Source organism: Python bivittatus, unplaced genomic scaffold, assembly GCF_059951505.1.
Source record: "Python bivittatus isolate LINGU-HERP-01145 unplaced genomic scaffold, Pbiv_v1 ctg000180_np1212, whole genome shotgun sequence".
Lineage (NCBI taxonomy): Eukaryota > Metazoa > Chordata > Lepidosauria > Squamata > Pythonidae > Python > Python bivittatus.
Window position 1 is genome coordinate 4688533 of NW_028277047.1, and position 22361 is coordinate 4710893.

General features: G+C 49.8%; 2 protein-coding genes across 6 annotated transcripts in view; one reads left to right on the forward strand and one right to left on the reverse strand.

Annotated features, from left to right (window-relative positions):
- Positions 1-8214, forward strand: part of MACROD1 (mono-ADP ribosylhydrolase 1) — a 195760-nt gene extending 187546 nt beyond the window's left edge. For 2 of the 5 annotated variants that reach the window (XM_088137368.1, XM_088137366.1), the window contains 5 exons: positions 3952-4073; positions 6175-6205; positions 6292-6365; positions 6926-7007; positions 8042-8214. In XM_088137368.1, the coding sequence (XP_087993494.1) occupies positions 3952-4073; positions 6175-6205; positions 6292-6365; positions 6926-7007; positions 8042-8079 (347 nt within the window). In that variant the 3' untranslated portion in view covers positions 8080-8214. Of the gene's footprint in view, positions 1-3951; positions 4074-6174; positions 6206-6291; positions 6366-6925; positions 7008-7130; positions 7162-8041 lie in introns of all 5 variants that reach the window. The other 3 variants (XM_088137370.1, XM_088137369.1, XM_088137367.1) reach the window with 3 other exon arrangements.
- A 1650-nt stretch (positions 8215-9864) lies between these two features.
- On the reverse strand, positions 9865-20810 carry OTUB1 (OTU deubiquitinase, ubiquitin aldehyde binding 1). The gene is made up of 7 exons (XM_088137371.1): positions 20657-20810; positions 15711-15772; positions 13445-13543; positions 12190-12308; positions 11985-12069; positions 11375-11569; positions 9865-10317 (listed from the first exon to the last, which is right to left on the reverse strand). The coding sequence occupies exons 1-7, from the start codon at positions 20793-20795 to the stop codon at positions 10120-10122; spliced, it is 897 nt and encodes a 298-aa protein (XP_087993497.1). The 5' UTR covers positions 20796-20810; the 3' UTR covers positions 9865-10119.
- Between the last annotated feature and the right edge of the window lie 1551 nt (positions 20811-22361).

The following is a 22361-nucleotide window of genomic DNA, read 5'->3' on the forward strand; positions in this document are numbered from 1 at the left end:
CCCCACATTTTAAGCTTGCCTTCCTTCCTTCCTTCCTTCCTTCCTTCCTTCCTTCCTTCCTTCCTTTCCTTCCTTCCTTCCTTCCTTCCTTCCTTCCTTCCCTCCCTCCCTCCCAGATCTGCTTTTCTGACCCTCCTAATTGGCCTTTTATACCAGGCCTTTTATACCTGCTTGCAGGAAGCGCCCACTGATTTAGAACCGGCTGTACCCAACAGGCTTCCACAGGCCTAAGAAAGGGCTGGCAGATGCATTCCGCATTAAGCTTGGTTAGTTTGAATCTTAGGCTGGGTTTTTCGGGGGGGGGTAGCTTGTATTGTGTGAACTCCAGCCAGAAAAAGGGTTGTGAAACCCGATGATGTGGGCTGGGTAAAAACAGCTGGCAGAGGGTCACCCCAAAGAGCTCACGGTGGGGAATTGGACTCTTGCCAACATTCACACATTGTGGTTTACCAAATAAACCACAATTCGCTAGATCCACCGAACATGCTAAGCCATGGACTCTAGTCCGGAACCCACAGTAACTCGATTCACACACTTAATTCACGACATTGCACACATGCAGATGTTTTAAGGGGGGAATCCAGCCCCCTTTGCCCAGCTTTCTGAGAGGGGTAGAAAATGAACTCTGCACTTGCTCAGGAGCACAGCCATCCAATTCTACATTGCCAGCTTGGGGGTGAAAATGTGCTTATGAAACTTAAAAAAAAAAAAAAGCAACCTGCTTTTGGGAAGCGTCTTCATTTTGACTCCTTGCTGGATTGTTTTTCAAGCTGCTGCGTTTCGGCTTCCAGTTCCACCTACCTGTCTTGTAATTGAATTTCACGCCAGGCTGCCTGCCCGCCTCCAATGACGGTTTTGGCTGCAAATTTCTTTTTCTGTCTCTTTCTGCAAGACAGTGAAGGGGGTTCTCCTGTTTTTTTCTCTCCCCACCCCACCCTCCTCCTTGCAGCAGCAATGGCAATCTATGTGATTAAATCGATTCGCTTGCAAATAGTGGATCAGCAAGACAGATTTTTTAATTTGGACTTTTCCTCTCTCTATAAAAAGACGTCGCTCTGAAAGAATGCCAGACAAACTCAGCTGGCAGTGTCGTTCTGAAGGTTTCTCTTTCTGGCTGCTGCAGTGAAAAATCTGATTTTTCCAATACAGAACGACTCGCAGGTTGGGTAGAACAGAGCCCACCAGCTCCAACCCCCCCCCCCCCCCCCCCCCCCGGTAACAAGAGAAAGGAGCTACACAACTTTTGAGTGTGGCTGGCTGCAAGCACACCAAAGCAGAAACTAGCCAATCCCATTTCAAGTTGGCGGTTTGTGGCAACTCAGCCCACGTGGTTCGTTGACAGTTCAGTCTTGGGTGAATTCAGAGTTGGGGTAAATCTATTTTAACAATCACACTAGCTTGATTTACACACTTATCTGGTCTTGTCACAACATGGAAGCTGAATCCAGACTCTGCAGTTTATTAATTAGGTTTTATGGATTCGTGCGTTACACATTCAGTCCATTTATTACGCACTACGGTTAGACAAACCAAACCATCAAACCCGCTGTGGACTCCTGGCACCTCCGCAGGGTCTGGGGCATCTCCAGTGCTTTTCCTGCCTGCCTACGTAAACCCGCAAGGCTTGCCCCCCAAGCCACCCTCCTCTTGAGGCAGGGCCCTGCCAAGTGAGCCTCCATGGTTAGCAGCAATCGTCTAGCCAAACCCAGCAGCCTTTCTCCCAGTCTGGAGAAGAGCAGGGATTCCAGCCGGAGCGAGGTGGATGGGCCCAAGCCAGCCTGGGGTCGCTGAGCTCTCCCTGGGGGTCAGCGAGTCACACAGTTGCGACAACCCACAATTGGTGGATTTGTTTGGAGAGAGATGGGAGGAAGTCACAATTGTCCTGGGGGGGGTGAACCTGGATTAATTATGCTGGAATAAAAGCCTCCCTTTTGGATTTCATAGTCTCCGCTCAGGTTTAAACTCTGCTCTCAGAGTCTGGCCTTACAATAGCTGTGAGTGCAACTTAATACTACATGTGCATATGTGATATATATACACACTTATTAGATCAAACAAAGGGAAAGAGGGTAACGCTACAGTCTTAACAATAAGCAGTACTTTCTTCACGAAAGAGCACTTTGGCAGCCCAGATCTGTGATGGGACTGACCAGGTCACCAGCTTGGACTACCCCGGGCAGCCACGGGGGATGAGTGAAGGGCTACGCCGCCCTCTCCAGCCCCCTGCCTGGGACCCCACAGCACCGTCAGGCATGAGATCCGGGGCTTGACATCCCCACTGACTGCTCTGGGCTCGGTGTCTGAAATGGAGCAGGAATGAGGTTGGGCTCCAGCTGCCCCCTGGGGGGTTCAGTGACGGTCTCCCTTTGGGGGGAAGGCCGTATCTACAGCTGCGTTTCCGCAGTCCTTCCGAGGAGGGCAAATGCCGCTGAGCCTGGGCCGTGGGCACCGACGGCAGCTGCAGATCCATCCGTGGCGGGTTTGAAGGGGAAAAAGGGCAACGGCGAGTCTCAGGAAGTGTCTGTCCAAACCGAGGCTAAATTGGAGGCGCCTGCAGAGCTCCAGGCGGGACAGGGAGTCTCTGGGCATGCTCAGCCAGGATCCCTGCGCTGCCGTTAGCTGTGGCTGCCCCTTCTTCCCAGCCTCTGCTGCTGCTGGCAGGACAACCCAGCCGAGGGTTCCCCCCTTCATGCCACCCCTGGCTCAGGAGCAGATGGGCAACCAGGCCGGCGTGCAAAAAGGGGGACCCCAACAGACACCTGGCGAGGCCAACCCTGGCCGGTTGCCCGGTCAGGACTGGCACAGGCTTGGAGGGCCCCTTTTGACCGTGTCAGCCCTGTGCCCGTGGCGAGGCAAAGGCGGCTTGATGAAGTCCCGCCACAGGCAGCCAGCCTGTGTGCGCAAACCCAGGAAGCGCCAGCAGAAAAGGATTGCTGGCTTAACAGCACCCCCTGGCGACCCCAGCTCGGCTTCCTGAGGGTCGGCACCTTTGCACTGGAGCACCGTCAGCAACTTCCAGCCAGGCATCAGCCGCAAAGCCCCCTTCACCCCCTTGATCCCTGCAGGAGGCGCACGCACCAATACACCAGGGCACGAGTCCTTCCATATTTGCACACGCTCCCTTGAATTACAGCCGCTCCCTGCAGGCGCTGAGAATTAGACCCCTGAAAGGGGAAGAGAGGTAATGCCTTCCCACACACAGCGCGCTTAGCATGATGCGCGCACGACCGATCCCCAAACACCCAGCAGCGGCCAGGCGAGGTTTCAAACCATCTACGACAGCTTGTGTGACAGCTTTGCTTGCTTTTTTTTTTTTTTTAAAACATCTATTTAACCCAAAGCACATTCTTTTGGCTTTCTGGCCCTTGGGGGTCAGCTAAGTAGATAAGGGACTGCAGCTCTGAATCAGAGTGTTTCCAAAAGTTGTTCGAAGAGCAAAAACGGGAAAGAGGCAGCAGGGCAGGAGACGGGCCAAGGCAGTAATGATTGGTTTCTCGTTAGGTTTCTATTTCACAGTGCCAAAAGAGCCAACAGGGAACGAAAATCATTTCAAGGATATATTTGCTCAAGTGTGTAACTTCATTTTAACAAAAAGGGACATTAAAATATATATATTGCTACTCTGATAAGTGGATTGCTAAGCGCACGCTTAATAAAAGCAAAGTGGAATGTTTCCAATATTGCTATATTAAAGCAGGCTAAATGCTTGGGAATTATGGGAGGGGGCACACCCACCCCATACCCATAGGATATCAAGCAAATATTTTAAAGCTCTCATTTACTAATTTATAAAAGCACTTCGAGTATATCACAAAGTAAGCCTGGTTCTGCTCCAGGAGGTGGAGAGAATCACGGATCTTGCCACCGTAAGCCTCTCGCACCCAGACCCCCGAGGAAGTTGGGGAGGGGGCTTAGGTGCACTTCCAGCAACGCCCCTCTTTTGCCTTCCAGTTGTTATTCACACAGTGGGGCCGATTGCCCAGGGGGAGCCCAGTGCCTCACAGCAGACCGAACTTAGCAACTGCTACAAGAACAGCTTGAAACTCGCCCTGGAGAACAAACTGCAAACAGTGGTGAGTAGACACAGCAGGGGCTGGAAACCCAGGGGGATCGCCTTGTGGCCTCCATCTCTTTTCAGTTGCAGTACCCCAAACCTCAGGCCATTCGTCCCTCAAGCTGGAGAGGATGGGAGCTGGAGTCCACAGCACACAGAGGTCATGAGGCTGCCAAGATACGCTACTTAGCAATGCTCAGAAATGGATGAATTAGATTAAAAACAGTCCAAGGGCACACTGGTTTTTTCTAACCTGGCTATCTACCTTGAAGTCAGTTGGAGGGGCAGAGAGGGAAAAATACACAAGTAAAAAAAGATTAGCTTTCAGCTCCCCCAGCTGTTTCTGGAAGAAGCCCTCCAGAGTCTGGCACTTCGGCAGGGGAGGAGGAGGAGGAGGAGGAGGAGGAGGAGGAACCACCATCAGACCTGCTTCCAGCTGCTGTCTTGAGCCGTCTGCTCTTCCCAGGCGCAAGACTGGCCTGCTAAATCCTCTGGCACAGCTGGATCACCCACCTGGGAGGAAAGCTTGGGAGGCCCTGCTTCCCTCCAAATGGAATCAGATTACGATCCAGAGAGATTTTGCCAAAGCATCAGTCTGCAGTCGAGGAGCATCTTCATTGTGAATAAAAAGCCCACACAAAGAGGCTTTTAACTGGGGTGGCTTAAGGAGCAGGAAAACACCAGCCTCTTTGGTGCAATGGGCTCTACTGCTGCGTGGGCAGGAAAGGGCCACGGGCTGACGGCCGGAACAGGGGTTCCCCTCAGTTAAAGGGCCTGGAATATCGGTCCCAGCATGCAGTCCAAGGATGCTTCCGAGACTTTTCAGATAAGCAGCTTAACGTCAGTTGATTTGGCAGATCACGGATGAGAGAAAAGCCAGCAGGTTTTAGCCCCAGTGGCAAAGAATTGGGAATCCCCTGCTCTGAGGCATGCTTTGCCCAAGCTGTCCCCTTCAGATACACTAGCCTATGACCTATTATCCCCAGCCAGCTTTGGATATTGTAGTCCAACGCATCTGTAGAGGGGTGGGGGAAAGGCCCTTCTAAAACACCACCCAAAACCAGGGGGTTTGGGGGAGATCACAAGGAAGGACAGAAGAGCTTCAGTTTTACTGAGACTAATTTAACATCACTATGATTCTGACTTGGAGGATTTCCTACTTCAGTGGCACGATTCTCTGCCCAGTAATTCTATTACACACCTGTCATTCTCACCAAGACCTGCAATTAAGCAAATTCATGCAATCAGCCATGGAAGCCGAGAGTTGATCTGCATGTTCCAACGCAGCACCGGGGAAGCCAAAAACAGGAAGAGGGCCGAAAGTGTGCCCCACTTGCGAGCTTTCCCGGACTTTCAGTCTCCCCTCTAGCAGAGACGAGCTATCAGGGTGGGTGGGTGGGTGGGTGGGTGGATGGGGGCGCATTTCTGATGCAAAAGCATGCACTGATGGAAGACAGACAGTACTCTGTGCAAAGAGCAGAGTTGTGGGTTGTATCTACGGAGCATGTGCGTGATGAAGCTTTCCTCACCATGCCGCAGGTCCCCCTCCCCGTCTTCTAAGGCTACAAGAGCAGCTTCCATCTATCTCCCTTGCTCAGTCTCTCCCCCCTCCCCCAGAAAAAGTTCACCGGGAGAGCAGAGAATGGGGTCTTCTCTAGGCAAAAATCTCTATGCTCGCTGGCTTCATGAAGTTGTGGAGTGCGGTTCTACAGGCAGGACTCGCTGGCTAACCTCCAGCCAAGCACGATGGATTACATTAGGAGCATTTAAGCAGATTCTTAGGGCACTAAGCCTCCAAATGAACTTTCCACAGCCAGCTGGGACCCTGTTTTTTTTCTTCTTCTTCTTTTGGGTTCTCCACCCTCACCTGGGTGGCCACAGAACATGCTTCTGGGTACATATCCATTCATTCCCTGTCCCTCCTGCATGAGGCCACTTCACCTACAGCACCCCTTTGGAAGTTGAATGCTGAGATGCAAAAAAAATAAATGGCGCTTTTACCCTTTTCATCTCTGCATGGAAGAGGGAAGTCTTCCCTTTTAGCCAAGCCTGGGACCACTTTGTATCCAAATTAAGCCACCAAGCTGTCCTTAACACTCTTCGTTTGTCTGTGCCCACAGGCCTTTCCTTGCATTTCCACTGGTGTGTTCGGTAAGTAACAAGACAAGAAAGAGAGAGGCGGACAGAATTACTCCCCAGATATTCTGCAGTTTCCAAGGTTCTCCTGTTTTCCATAGGCTACCCAAATGACGCTGCTGCGGAGGTTGTCCTTAACACACTGCACAAGTGGCTAGAAGACAACAAGGACAAGGTAAGGCCGGAAGTTTGGCTGCTCACTGGTGCCTCCTTTCTCACCAAGCATCGCTCCTTGCGCACAACGATATTAGCTTCTCAGCCACAGCTGGTATTCCCACCTGAGGACCAGGGCCTGGCATACAAGTGTTTCTCAACCTTGTTGAGTGGCCAAGGTTGAGAAACATTGCCATAGGATATAATCTACACAGGCAAGTTTGGAAAAAAATCTTTAACATTAGATTACTAAACCCATGGAAAGCTCTACTATAGACTTTGGGGTGGTGCTTTAAATAAAATACTAGCAATCACTCAAGGATGGTAACTAGGGGAGCGGTGTACAGAATCAGCTCTTGAGAAATGAAGAAAGGGCTTGCCGGAAGTGGCAAACGACAAACAGGACAAACCCTGACATCGGAAGAAAAGCTACAAATCCTCCCATATGGGAATTGGGACAGGATCCTTAACCCTGGATCGTGCCAGTTGCAAGCCGTGTGTAAAAGGAGCCCCGCAAAATTCACAGCTGGCACCCTCACCCCCCCCGCCGCCTCCTGCTAATAGCGGTTGTACCTCGGGCAGGTCGAGCGACTTATCGTCTGCGTCTACCTGGAGAAGGACGATGAAATCTACAAGGAGAAGCTGCCCCAGTTCTTTCCCATCGGTGAGTCACTGGCTGGGCCCTCCATCCGGGGGTCAGAAGGGGTGGTGGATTTCCACGGGGCTGAGAGGCTGAAAGGGCAGCGGCTTTCCGGGAACCCTCATCTCTTCCTCCTCTCATTTCCAGCCTGACCCCACGCTTTCCATGCTCTGAAGGGGTAAGCATTTCCCAGCATCATGCGCAGCGCAGCATGGAAAACGCAGGGAAGCCCGCATGCTGTAATTTGGCCATAACAACTTCCTAGCTTGTTTTTCACTCACTAAACTCCTGTTTCCTCCGGGCCAAGGTTTGGGAGATGCAAGAGACCTGCAAACAGACCTGCACTTCTTTTCTCCTTTAACGCCCAACCAGTTACAGAGAGATTCTGCGGAAGCAGAGTAATTCTCCCAGCACCTTTTGGCCTGCACTCTGACATCTCTACTTCACGAAAGGCATGCAGTATTTTAGCCTTTCTGGGTCGGACCCTCCCCTTGCCCCTCCACAGCAGATTACAAGTCACTTTTCCCAAGTCGCTTTCACAAGGCCAGGCTGTCCAGTTTGTCTTCCTTGGCCAGTGGAGAGTCAGAAGGGTTCAGTCCCCAGCAGGAACGGTTCAAAGCGTGGCCCCACGAGCGAGTGACAGGGAGGGGCAAAGAACAAGAATGAGCCAGAATATGGCTCAGAATGGGCTCCAAAGTCCCAGGTTTTGGGGAAACAAAATAACAGGCCTAAAATCATCTCAGCAAAGGCAGAAAAGCAGAAATTCAAGAGAGGAATGCCAAGAACGAACAAAGGTTGGCGGTATTCCTCTGCCCTATCCAAACACTTACGGGTAGAGTCTGATGTGGGTGTTAAGTTCCCAGCTTGCTTTTCTCCATCGCTGAAGAAAGGGGGCGTTCCCTTTGCACCCCGTTTCTCATCTTGCCCTCTTCCCCCAGAAGGTGCAGCGCAGGCCCAGCGCATCCTTTGGCAACACGGGCTCAAATGAGGCGATGCTCTGGTGGAGGGCAGAAGGCAACTGCTGCAGCACAGGCTGATCTCTCCCTCCTTCTTCCCAGCAGATTCCTGCGGGGAACGCCCGTCCTCAGGACTCTGAGGGTGCTTCGTGCGAATCCTCCCGCTCCTCTGCAGCAGGAGACGTCAGATCATTTCAAAGGGGGACAGCTGGAAGAAACATCCACCCTTCCCCAGGCACAGTCAGCCGCATTCCGGAATAAAAATGCGAACATAATCCAGTTGTGCAGCTTGTAAAGTCGGGTGAATGGGAGGGGAGTGGGCCAAAGCAGGACTTGAATTTTGTGTAAAACACACACACGCTGAATTGAATCCGCCTAGCTATTTGACCCACAGCTTGCAGATAATAGAAGGGGGCACCTCCCCGTTTCCTGACTATATTTAAGCTACAGAGAGTTTACACTTAAAAGTAAAAACCCTCCTTTGGCAGAAAATGGCCATTCCTAGTCATTTTCAGCTAAAGACAAAGTAGTTAAAAACAGGAAAGGAAAGGCATTGTTCTCTGTTCCCCAAGAGAATTAGAACAAAAGATCTGAAACCGAGACTTTTCTGCTCACTGGGCACCACAGCAAAATTGCTACTCGCTGGGCTCCAGATGCCGTTGGCCAGTGGCCAAGGGATGGCCCCGGGGAAATGATGCAAGAACAGCTGCAGGTGTCTGTCCGGGCGATGGTTCAAGAGCGGGGAAGACGTGAAGCGCCTCCCCCCACCCCGGCTGCCTCTGAGCTTGGCTGCTTTAATCAGGCCCCCCATCCCCACTTCTGGAGAACCCAAACAGCAATTTCTTATAACGTACAAGAAGAGCCTGTCCCCGCCACCCCCGAGACAGCAGCAGCAGCAGCAGCAGCAGCAGCAGCAGCAGCAGCAGGGGAAAAAAGGAGGGACAGAATATGGATGAAGGGGTGAGGTAAGAAAGGCTAGGAGTTTTATGGAGCACTGCCCAGTAGATGCGTTAGACAAAGCAGGATCTTGAAAGAAACCCCGAAAGGCAGCTCCAGCAGAGCTAACCTTTTTCCAACGCAGCGCCTTTCCAAGGAACCTGCCCAGCCCTCCAGCACCCTAGACGCAGGACAGCACAAGGAACCACCCATCCTGTGGTTTTTCTGCACCCCGCGCAAGCACGCCTTGCCTGTTCAAATCTGCACACTCTACCCCTGAGCGGTGCACGCGAGCATCCTCGGGACAGGCTTCTGGTAGAGCCAGCGGGGAAACGTCACAAAGTGGAGCCTTCTGCCTTGGGGTCCTGACCAGCCAGCTGCTGCCTCTCTCACGCAGCCGGTGGCTTCTCGCATCGCCAAAAGCTGCCTTGGCGGCCACAACCTCCCAGCTAAGCCCTCGGCTAGGGTACAACTGTTCCAGATCACAACTTCGATCAGACTTCCACTTCCCCTCACAGGAAAATCCTCACCTGTCCAGCCCTCTCCGTAGATGACAGGCTTAATTTAAGAGGGAAAAAGCAGCATATTTGATATAGAAGGAATTTGAATCTAGAGGCTCTATTCCATGACACATCCCAGAACAAACGGCTGAGGAATTGGAGAGCAAAGAAGAGGGATGACTGACCTCTACAAAAGGCATTAACTGGCTGGTCTCGTGCAAGCTGGAAGCCCCATCTGGAGTTCACCAGATACTGCCCCCCCATTTCCAAAAAAAACGGCATTTCCTTGCAACCTTGAGGACTAGGATCTTGCTGCATGCAACTGTCTGAGAATGCATTTTTCAAAAGGGGGCTGGTTGCTTGTATGCTCTTTAGGTTAGTGCCAAGGGAGCTCCTGATCCTGCTATACTCTGCTCAACAGCTCCATCATCCGCACGGGGGGGGGCTTCCACCCCATAAGCACTAGAGAGAAGCTACAAGCAAAGGAGATTGTTTCACCGGCATCCCCTTTAATAAAACACAGAAGAGTGTGAGTGTAACAACAAAAGGAGGGAAAAATATATAATAATAAACAAACCAAGTGAGCGAGATGGGGAGCAAGAACGATCACCATTTACAAGCACAGACGACGCTGCCCGGTTGGTGGTGGGAAAAACACGGGCGAGACAGGGAACGCCAGGGGGGCAGCGGGGGAGGGGGAGGGAGAGGAGGGGGGGCTGGCTCACCAGCCTCGCTCCTGCCCCTCTATTTGTACAGGATGTCGTAGTGTCCCGGTCTGTATAGTAGATACACTTTGGGCTCCGAGCCTTCGGGGAAGATATGGGGGTTGGTGGTCCCGCCCTCGCCCCGATCCATGTACTCCACCAGGATGGACACGTTGAGGGCCTGAGCCAGGGCAATGATGTGAATGTGGTCGCTTTCCTTACACATGGGCTCCACCTCCTGGAAGAGAGAGGGGGCAGAGCCGTTTGAGCCACCAGGCGGGGGCAGCCGGCACACCCCACCCGCCCCTCGGCTGGCAGCAGGCCGCCCACCCAGGCCCTGGAACCAAGCTGCCCTGCCCTCAGGGGCACTAGCAACACGAGCCTGCTTTTCAAGGCTGCACCTGAGGAGGCCTCCAGTTGCCAAGGGTGGCCTCGGATAACAGCTCCCCACTTACCCCCCAGCTGCGTATGGCCCTGCTTTTGCCTGTCTCAGAACAAAGTGCAGGAAGAGCTGCAGAGTCCTCTCCTTGGGCCCATCCATGGATCAACAACTCGGTGCCCCCCCTCCCCAGGGGCTCCGGGTAATTTGCGCAATCCGTTCCCGTTGGCCTTGAGTTTGGGAGCTGATGGAAGCTGAAGCCCAAAAGTTTGGGAGTCTTTGGCTGCTGGCCTAAACAGGCTACAAGGCCCAGTCATGGCCCTCCCTGCACACGGACCGCTCTCCCCACCACTCCATGTGGTTGCAGTCCTTCCTCAAAGGGCGAGGGGAAAGCTGTTGCTGGGCCCAACCCCCCCTTCCATGAATGGTCACTAAATGGTGTCATTGCAACAGTGACTCCGAAATTCTGGCCAATCTATTGCCAATAACCATCAATTTCGATGCAGGGCAATATCCTTAACGAGGCCAAACAATGGCTAGTGTTTCAGTTTCAAGGACATGGTTTGAAGTCCTCTAAAATGGTCTGCCCTAATAGTAGAGGGCAGGCCGCAAAGGACCACAGGCGTTCAGGAAGCAAGGGACTAACTGCAGGAGGAAGCCAGGGTGCTGCACACACAGGGGACTTTAATCCCTCCAAGGCTGCTCAGAGTCTATGAGCAAACATGACTCTTCCTTCCTCTCTATCGTGAGGACTGGAAACTCTGGGACAGTGAAGCTGTGATGAGAGAGACTTCTAAATAGGGTTGGGCAAGGGCAGTGTCTCCAAACTGGGCCCTAAGGGGCTGGCCTCAGCTCCACCTTCCCGCACCCCTCCAGCCCAAATTATGCATTTCCCCTTTGAGTCCCCTGCCCTGACCTGCTGGCAAAACTCTTTTATGCTCCGTCCTCCCTCGATGAAGTGCTCAAAAAACTTGTTCTCCCGTTGCAAGTAGCCGGACGTCAGCAGCCGTAGGTACACGACGAGATAATCTGAGGTGCTCTGGTCGTTGAAGGAGGCCAACAGCTCTGCAACTGTGGTCTGTTTCTCCACTTGCTCAATCAGGTCCATGAACTGCAGGGATTAAAAAAAAAATTGGGGTGTCCAACGCAGGAACCACGTGAATTTCTCCTTCCCTGCAAGAGGACGCCTGCCTCTCATCTGTCCATCCCCCTCTTCCAGTTTCGTACCCCATTACAACCCTTTCACTTCTCCACTGTTCTTTTTACTTGGTTTTCTTTGAAAATAGTCTGCTTTTGGCAAAAACAGAGCCCCAACTACAATAATACTTTAGTCACTGACATTCCTCAGCTGAGTATATTGATTCCTGAACTCTTCTATCCCAATACCACCTCCTGGGATTTTTGCCCCTACCCACTTCAGCCGTTTTTCCCCGTCCTCTGAATGGGCTAGACCACAACTCCCATTATCCCCAGCCAGCCTGGCTGGTGGTGGCCTTCAAACGCCAGGGCGCGGGACCAGGCCATACCGTATTATGGAAGTCCTCAATGGTGAATTCCGTGAAGCCCTGGGCCACCAGCACGTCCTTGCTTTTCGCTGCCACTTCTTTGAAGCTAAAATGAAATGAAACAAGCCTGAATTTCTGCCTTTTGCCGACATCCCAACCTCTCCCGGCCATTGGGGCGCCGTGATTCACCTTCCCCTCTTCCCCGCCCCCGGACATCCCTGCCTACCGCTGCAGCTCCTTGCCATCCTCCAGGAGAGCCTCCAGGTGGGAAAAGCCAAATGCTCGGTAGAAGCAGTTCCCATCTGGTCTTGTTTTCCGAATGTATGAATACTTCTTCAGCAGATCCTGTGCCGGGAAAAGAGCAGGGAGGGAGCTTGGCACCCATGCTCTGGTCTGGGAGCTCACAGCCCCTAAAGCCTAGCTAAGCCTCCTTAGGTCTGCCCGATAAAACCTGCCTTAGTCAAAACCAATTCCTGTATTTATCAGAAAGGAAGAGGAGGCTTGTGCCCCCAATAATTCACCTTTAAAGTGGAAGGGTTGAGTTTAAATTGCCAAGAACACAGTAATGAATGCAAAGGGATTTTTTCTTCCTATCTGGTGTTCCCCTTGGAGGGTCAGGGTTGTCTTAATTCCAGGATCATCCTCCTTTTAAGGAAATACAATATGTTTCAGCTCATACCATCCATCTGTATACTCCCTATTTTGGGGGAGGGGATGCTTTATGGACACAACTGTTGCTTTGTTCTTCCAGCCGATCCAGACTTCCCAGAGCTGCCCCACCACCATGTAATTTAAAAAGGAGAGCCTTAAACAGCCTTCAAACCATTCAGTTCCCAATCAACATGTGCCTCCAAGCTCATGTCTCTTTCTTATGTGCTATCCCCCAAGTCGTGGAAGGGACCAGCCTTGTAAAGTTGTGGCCCCTTCAAACTGTGGAAGGGGGATGCTGGGACCTTGGCAGATTTGTCCCCTGCCCCTATTAGCAAGAGGCCTGCTGCTGCTTGGCCCCGTAATCTTCCCTAGATGTCTGCAGACTGATGGACTGGGGGGCAGATGCAGTGCCCCCCTGAAACCTGAAGAGGCCAGTATGCCTTCCTGGCTAATGCAACTATTTTTCTCATCCTCCACATATTAATTTTCCCTCACCTTTCAGTGCCATTAACATCCAGTGCTACACCACAGTAGAAGAAATTCCATATATTCACTTGAGCAAAGAACTTTATCTGGCCCTAATCAACTATTCCCGCTTCAGCTGACTGGGCAAGATCAAATCCTGCTTTTTTTTCCCCCCAAAAGCAAAACTTTCCATCTTCTTTTTCCACACCAGACCTCATTTTACAGGCCTCTTCTCTGATCTACCCTTTTATTCATCTCCTCCCTCTCCTCCTCTAAATAGCCACCAAAACTGAGATTTTCCTCCCATGGGGATGCTCTGATTACTTTATCATACACGCATAGAGTTGGATCCAGGTGACTCTCACCTTGATCTTCTGCTGATATATGTGGTCATCGTCAGCGTATTCCTTGTACAGGACTGTCAACTCCATCCTTTCTGAGACTAAGGGGTTCTGGACAGCAATCTACAAAGAAACAGCCTGGCATGTGAGATTCAGAGACCAGGAAGTTGAGGCTATTTCATAACAATGGCTCCTTTAAAAAAAAAAAATAGAACAAATATCTGTTAAACAGTGATCGGCTGCAGCTAGATCTGCACAAGGGAGACTTAATTTAAGCTTGACTATCTTCAATCCCACAAATGTCAAGATTCACCACATCTGCAACTAAAGTAATTTAAAACAACGTCCAGATTTAATGCATCCGTTCGAGTCGCAAGGAGGACCAGAACTATGTCAGGACCCATCCAAGTGTCCACAGCCAGCATCCGTATCCTTGATCAGACCAGATGCTGACTGGGGAGGTGAAACTGAACAGAACACAATTGCCCCAAAGCTATCAATAATCTAAGACTGATTGCCTGAAGCAAGAATGAGAAGTACCTGAAAAAGGCTCACTGGGTGCAAAACCCACCAAAGGATTTCCAGGGGTACAAAAGCAAGTCTTTCAGAAAATCATTGCAGTTCTACAAACACTATTCATCCCCCAGGCAAACTGGGGACAAAAATGTGGAACTTTGGGGTTAAATATATTAAGTTGTCACCAGGTTTCAGATGCTGCAGATTTAGCGGACACAAGGAATCATTTTATATGCTTGTACAGACTTACAGAACGACAAAAAATTAGGGTTCAGATTACACGTGGTCAGACTAAGCAAACAACAACAGACACTTCTTTTCTGCAAGAGTGGCGTCTAGAGATTTGCTTTGTCCCCTTAGATTGGTACGGCAAGCAGCAGAGAACAATTCTCAATTTCACATTTGCTCCGCAGTGCAGAAGGCATGGCAGAGGTGATCCCACTGGAACATCATACATTGGCTCACAGTCTCACAAATAAATATGGTGGTTATTGCAACTAATTCCAAAAATATAAGGCTTCAAAAACTGGAAACCTTATTTAAATCCATGATGTAAGATCATGATCTAGCTAACTTTAGCTGAGTCAATTATCCAAAATCATCTCCCGTGTTGTAGATACAGCAGCCCTTCTTTCTTTGCCAAACCAAAAACTTGTACAAACAGCACAAAGGCCTTAACTGGTTGTCTCTGTGGTGTCAGCCTGTTTCTTCATCCCATGTAACTTTTTTTTTGCAATTTCCATCTTGAAACTGAATCTAAATGCAGGTCTCGCAGCCACCGCATCTCATCTAATGCTTGGTAATCAAAATGACTGAGGGGGCAGAGGCGAGCGGTATAAAAAATTAGGCAGGGCCCTAGGACAACGAAAGGGAGTCCGGTTTTTTTGCACTGGAATTTGTTAGCATTACCCTTTTTCTTCTTGAAAAATGAATACTCTTTCTCTCTCAATATGAGAAATTTAAAAATGAAGCTGTGGCTGCCAAGTGGGATGGCTTGAAAAAGGGGACAGACCACCAGAGAATAAGGGAGCATCGTTGTGGCTACGTATTTCCTCCAGAAGGAGAGGAGAAAGGCAGCCTCTGTTTTCCAAATGCAGTTGCTGGAGAAGGCAGCTGGGGAAGTCCTCCCCTTTCTGGAGGTTTCGGACAGGAACCGGGCTGGTCCCTGTGGGTAGAGAACGCCGGAAAAGGGAGCCCTGACCCAGCTCAGCCCACCCTCTGCCCTTAGGACTTTTCCCCTCTTCCTCCCACTCCTCCTTTCTGTATCACCCAGACGGCTGAATTCCAGAGACACTGTAAGCTTGGACGCAATTATGCGGCATTTTAGATTTTCGTAATCATAACACTGCTCAGCTTGAGTTTGTACTTTCCCTCTCTCTGGATCAACACCACTACCTAGTGTAGCAACTGAAATGAATCCAGTCTCTCCGTCTCTGATAAGCAATTCCATCTAAATGCCTCAGACACAGCTTAGCATGCTCATTGCAAGGAGAGGTCATCCAATTTCGCTGCCAGTCATCAAGATTGGGAAACACACCATATACACAGCCCTTTCCCTTGGGCATTCTGCAGATTTGGGGGTGGGGGGATATTCATAGGAAATTACAGAGGATCCTGGAGCGATTCTAGGAATACAATGCAGAGGAATCTATTAACTTTAGCTTGAGAGTGTCCACAAATATGTACAATTTGGGTGGGTCCATGCCAGAACCATGAAACAGAAGACAAAGTAGAACAATCCAAGCAGGCCATGCCCATGTGCCGAAGTGCTCACCTCCTGCTGAATGCGGTCCTGTTGGGCCATTATGGCTTCATCATAGGCCAAACAATTCACTCCTGAAATTGAAGAGAACAAAGCGACTGAGAAAAGTCCTGCCACACCAGCCTGAGACAGAGGTTTTACAATCATCATCCTGCACTGAGCGTATGGGGAAAAACAGATGCCATTCCAGAACCCCTCTAACCTTGGCCCTTCCAGATGTGCTAGCCTGTAACACTAATGCTATCCAGCAGGTGTAGCCACGGGTTTAACAGGTATGGATCCTGCAGCCTGGAGATGCCTGAACTAAAATTTAGTTGACAACAAAAATTAAGAAACTAACAGCAAAAAAGCCAAGACAAGAAGGAAGGCAACATTTTTTCTAATAAAAAGAAGAAATAAACACATTTAATAGAATTCATCTGTAAAGGATATGGAAGTTTGTAAAACAAAATGCTGGAAGAGACAACTCATTTTATCTTTACTCTGTCTCACACTTTACATCCAAGACACCATCATCTCTTTCATGAATTAAAGTTTAATAGACCACTATTTCAAAGAACACAGCTTATCTTCCAACGCCAAGCCTGGCATCCCCAAACTTCAGATAAAAAAGCGATTCTAAACACATCCACCAACATGCAATAAACCCCACCTTTTCTACAGCTCTTGCGCCTGCAGCCCCCTTTGCAGCACTGAGCATCTAGAGCAGAACAAGTGGCCCATCCCGTAGCAAAGGTGAGGAGCTGCCTTGGATAAAACGCTCTCCTAGCGGCCTCTCTTTCAGGGCCAGGTGCCAGGGTGGGCTCCATCGGAAACCCCGAACTCAGCTGCCGTCAAAACCAAGCGTCCCACTCTTACGCGGCAACCTGCATGGCAGTTCATCTGCTTTGCAACACAGCCAGACAACAATTCTTCCTCTGGCACTGTTTGCACATAGCAGCTGCCAAGGCTGCAGAAAACCATGAAACCTGATCTGGGGCCATTCCATGTCGTACATCACCGGCAGAGAGGTGCCCAGACTCCCAGCCCGCTGGGATGCTGCTGCAGTGAAGCAAGAGCGGGCAACTGCAGCTCTCCTCCCCCTGCGACTGCAGCCTGGACAGCCCCTACTCCCTCCCGGATTACAAAAGGCCAGCAAAATTGGATACAGGCCTTGCCACCAAAACCCTGGACCAGATGATGCTCAAATCCAGATTCTTCAGTTAAGGGACTTTTTTTTTTAAATCCTCAGAGGATAGGAGGCAAGACCCATTTAAGAAGGGGAAGCAACATCTTTTCCTGAGCAAACTAGGACAATTGCAACAGAGGAAAGAAAAAATAACTCAAATGCCTGAAAAATGTACCTCACTGCTTATCACTCTCTGAGATTGAGCAGAATCTGAGGGCTTTAGCAAGCAAAGTGCTAGCTTTTATTTATCAACAGTAGGCAGGATAAAGCAACTTTCTCCAACCTTGAGCCTTCCAGATAATTAACTCCAACTTTCTATGGTTCATTCTGGAGGAAACCAGATTAGGAAAGCTGGAACAAAAGGTACACAGCCAGCCACACAACGCTCAATCCTATGCCCCTTTCTACCAAAGCCTAACTCCACTTCAAGAGCAGGCAGCGATTTAGCAGGCAAAGCTTTCCCTAACTTGGAGATACACAGAGAATTACTTGTTTAATTTCTGTTGATTAGATCACTTACAAACACAATGCAGATGGGAACATCTGACTTTGTCTGGGCTCAGGTTAGTCCTTAATTGAGAGAAAAAAAATCATAGTGGCAGACCACTTCTGTACTATTGCCAAGAAAACTACATGAGGTCATCAGGATTTGAGTCTGACTCAAGGCAAACTTTACTTTTAACAACTAAATTGGCAAATTATCAAGAAGCAGCTGCCAGTTCAGACAGCTGACACATAAAACTTTAATCAAATACATACCCATCACACAATTCCCTCCTGGGGTAAGTAACATTGTGCAACGCACAGAAAAACTGTATATAGTAGTAAGCAAAGGAATTGAAAGCTTGAGATAAAGGAAACAGGATCAAGTTTAAATCAGCAGCATCTACTGCACTGCTCCGTACTGTTCTGGCCTTACGAACCATGGCTGCTTCCATCACAGCCACCCCCCTCGTCATACGTTTCCTTTTCAGCTTTGAACACCTCCCCTCTCTCCTTCTGAGGATTTCATCAACTCCAACTGAACATGCCTTTCTGAACTTTCTCCTGCAGTACATTCACTCACACACACCCCTTCATATTTCTGTTTCACAATTCAATCCTTATTCTCTCTACAGTATACGGCCAAGCCATTGGTCGCTCATTTTTATTCAATGCGCATACATTCAATACCCATTAATTCCTGACTCCTTGTTTTACTGCAAGAACTTCTAAGTGCCCTCCTTGCACTCAAATTCTGTTTATATTTCTCCTGACATACATCAACTCTCATCTCCAGGTAAGAAAGTCAGCAGAGGCATACAATGATATCTTTGCATCTTTCAACAAACATTAAATCCTCTTAATGTACAGTACTATCCACTAGCTTTCTCTCAGCTTTTGCATCTTTTAAAATTCCTCTGTCCGTTTGTCTCTCTCTTTAGTAAGCATTGAACTAAGGTACCGAAATTAATTTACTACTTCTAGCTTTTCACCATTTATGTAGAACTTGCAATTGTTCACTCCATGTTTCCCTTCAAACATAACTACCTTGCTCTTTGTTACATTAATTTTCAGTTGCATACTTCTTGTTCTATCTTATGATCTAACATTTGCTGCAAATCACCTGGGTTCTCAGCCAACAACGCAGCATTGTCTGCGTACCAAAGAACACATATGTTCATATTCCAATCAGCACAATGTCAGATCATCATCTCTTATACATTTATCCATAAATGTATTAAACAGCCAGCCTACCCACCTATTCATTTGTTCCCGCCCACCCATTCACTTTACTTAATAAAATAATTTTCCCTGGATCACATTGATTCAGAATGTTGTACAGTTTTCCCCAAACTCATCTCTGCTCCTACATTCATACGCATCCATAACAAGTGACACCAAGTCATCTTTTTTTACCAGCACTTTCATTCGTAATTACATCTACACTACTTCACTATATGTATTCATCAACTCCACACAAGATTAAATCACCTTCACTCAGATTATATTTAGCCTCTTTTAGTCTCAGAGACACACACCATACCTATTTTTCTTTCTTCCATTTCATTATTTCATGCTCTTTACCATTTATTCCTCTTGCATTTCAAGTCACAATTTTCTATCTGGCACAGTTAGAACCATATGGGCCCACAGATATTCATCTCCTGACTTTGGTTAATCAAAGCTTTCACATAATGCTTTTGATTAATATAGAAAAGGTGCGGACTAGGTGATCAGCTTAATCACACCTGTACCACATGCCACTATTAATAGTAAAGACAGAACAGGCCAGGTCTGCCACATTTTGACCAGGATGTCACAAGCATAATAAAGTCCAATTTCACCCCAAGCCTACTCATACTATTCTATGCAAACTGCAATCTCTAATCTAGAGATTGTCTTGCAAGCCAACATTCTGTTGCTTGCACCCCACCAACTCAGAGATAAATGCAGTTACTGATGCACACTTTTAATGCAAAATTACGTTAAAAAAACTTTAACAAAAACTGGAGTCTGGAAGAAACATGATTTGAGGTGTGAGGAATATCAGCAGAAACTATATAAAGAGATTGAGGAAAAAGACGAATGTGGTATTCCTGGGTATTTTCACACAACACGCCGACCTGCTAATCCCGGGTTGGTTAAAAGGAATGGCTGTATTCACATAACACACTACACCTGAACAAATAAAGCATGGTTTAATCACATGGCCTAAAACCTGAATCGTGCGCATATCAACCCAAAGCCACATTTTTCAACACTGAGCTCACAGTCCCTGCATTCACTTATCACATTCAAGATCCACGTGGTGGCCTAGTCACAGAACTTATTAAGACGAGTGCAGGGTTCCCACATCACACTGGACCATACAGGGCACCAGGCTGCGGGTGAGCGCCACAGCTTTTGGGGGCAGAATCGGAAGAAAAAGTTTATAGTTTGCAACTTATTTCAAGGGAGAAAAACGAGCAGCGGGCCCCGGTGTTTGGGGATAAAGATCAACGGAGCAAAGGAACTAACCAAGGTTAGAAGTAACCAAGTTGAGCGAATGGTGTCAATGCAGGCATCGGCTCTTTCAAGCAAGCAGCGCAAGCCGCGGACACATCAGGTGAGGGAGGGGCCGGGTCCAGCAACCCGCTTAAGCCGGAGGCACGCCGAGCCGAGGTTCAGACTAAGCCAGCCCGGCGCGGCTCGGGAGGGCAGCTGCTGCGCCCCGCGCCGTCACCCGCAGGGCTTCCCGAGGGGCGGGTCGAGGCCGGCCTCCTCCCCAGGCGCCCCTCCTCCCGCCCAGCGTGACGGACCGCGGCTCCCATCTCCCCGGAGCGCCCGGCCAGGGCGGTGGAGGCGGAGGGAGCCGCAGCCGCAGCCAGGCACGGCGCGCGAGGGGCAGGGGCGCCCACCGCTTCGCTGGCTCGACCGAGGGAGGGAAGCCAGCGGGTCTCCTCGGGCGCCCCGGAGGAGCCCCTCTCGCCAGGTGCGCCGGGCGGGGCGTTTCCATGGCGACCGAGGCGCGGGGCCCGGCCTTTGGGGAGCCGCGGAAGGGAAAGGGTGCCGTTTCCAAGGAGACCGAGGGCGGCAAAGCCCCTCCCCGCCGAGCGCCCCGTTGCCAAGGAGACTGGGCTGAACGGGGGGGACGAGAGGGCAGCGACGGCGCTTCTGCTGGGGGGGCCTCCGGAAGAATGAGGCTCCGTTCCCCCCACAGACTAACGGGGACCGAGCCGGGAGGGGGCTTTGCCCGAGCTACTCCGCCCAACGCGCGCCTCCAGCCGAAGTCGAGGCTAAGCGGCCCCTGCGGCGGCGCCCCCATTACCGTCCGTGTCCCCTCCGATGGGCTCCGGCTGTTGTTGAGGCTCCTCCGCCGCCATCTTCGCGCTGGCAACCCTGCAGGGAGGCGCTTCCGGGTTGGAGGCGGGCGCCCCGGAAGCACTTATGCCTCCTCCTTTTTCCATAGCAACCGCCGCCCCCTTGGCAACATCCCCGGACGTCTCCACGAGAATTGGGCGGGGGGGAGGGTCTCCCGTCCCTCCCACGGTCCCGCTCCCCCCTCCACAGTGGGAGGGGTCGCCATGCCGGCGGTTGTGAGGCCATCACAACACCGGCCGCACGTGCGCGAGGCGTGACGTCATTTCCCGGGCACGCCCCCTCGCGTCCTTCCCGAGCGGGGCAGCGCGCGCCCGGGAGTCCCCGCGCCCGGAGACCCGAGAGCGTGATTTTGCCCAGCAGAGGCACGCACGCGCAACCGCCCGTGGGGGGGGCGCTTTTTAAAACTCAGCCTCCCCTGCACCAACCAATCAAAGCATCTCGTAATAAGGTCCCTTTGATCAAGACCAACCCTCAAAATTGCTGCAATCAGGCCACGTGGGATGCCGGGGGGGATGCTCTTTTCCAAGTTGCACCCCCCCCTTCCTGAGGTTTCAATTCCCGTTTTTTGCAAAATGAAGAGGGCTTGCCGATGATCCAGGGAGCCTCCCTCCCAGCGTTTAAAAATCAGCCAACCCTGGATAGAAATGTGGTCGTGTGAAAATGGGAATGGAATGCTGCTGAAGCTGGCTGATCTAGAGGCTGGAGCAGATTCTGGGAGTTGAAGTCCACACATCTTAAAGTTGCTAAGGTATAATACGGACTTTTGGCATGGCTGAATGCATTACAGTACATGGATCCTGCCACTGTAGTTTGTAAGCCAGAGTTAATGGCTTAGGCCACAGCTGCAAAAAAGCAGAGGAATTAACAGTGCTCCTTCCCCCTTTGGCTAACCCATTAGCCCTGCTACTGAGTTCATCAGCTTGGTCGCTTGCCCAATCCATCATCTGTAATTTATCTTTTTCTTTTTTTCTTTTTAAGGTAATTCCAAGTCATTGTAACCCTTCAGCACTTTCCAAAATATTTGCCCTGCCATATCCAAATTATGAGAAATCTTCACACTGGCTCAATATCTCCCATTTGGTATAATGGATAAGACCTCCTTTTGCTCTGCTGGACTGTTGGCATTTTTTAAAAACAAACATTTCAACAACATTGAATTCTGTGTTAATTGGTTTTACAACAGATCAGCACTGTCATTAGCGCTCATTACATTTGCTTATTCACAGCTAACTGGAAGCGGTGCAAAATGTGTGGGTTTTTTCCCACTATATTACACAAATGGCTAGACAAAACTAATGCAGAGTTATTTGTAATTAACAAACATTTATTCAGATTGTCAACTGATATCTCTTCCAATATTCAGCATCTCCTCCCTCCTTTTGCAAATTCTGTATATAAAATTGATTGTTTACTATCCATTTCAAGCAACACTTTGGTGAAAACAGAAATAAAAATTAAAGATACATGGAAATAATGTTTAAAGGCTTTTATTAACATCAAAGAAATTACTCTTTATTTGATCATTCAGAAGGCAAATTATGGGGGAATTTTTTTAGACAGTTCAAGGTAACAGGTATTTCAATATAATAATTATTCCATAGCCTTTTTGGCAAATTGTAAAAAGCAGAGAACAATGTAATCTATTCACAATG

Excerpts from the sequence above, each read along its gene's own strand:
- OTUB1 (XM_088137371.1), bottom strand. The coding sequence starts at position 20,795 with ATGGAAAAAGGAGGAGGCATAAGTGCTTCCGGGGCGCCCGCCTCCAAC. Across the intron at positions 12,070-12,189 it reads GATGGCAAGGAGCTGCAGCG|CTTCAAAGAAGTGGCAGCGA; the intron begins GTAGGCAGGGAT and ends ATTTCATTTTAG. Across the intron at positions 11,570-11,984 it reads TTGAGGACTTCCATAATACG|TTCATGGACCTGATTGAGCA; the intron begins GTATGGCCTGGT and ends TAATCCCTGCAG.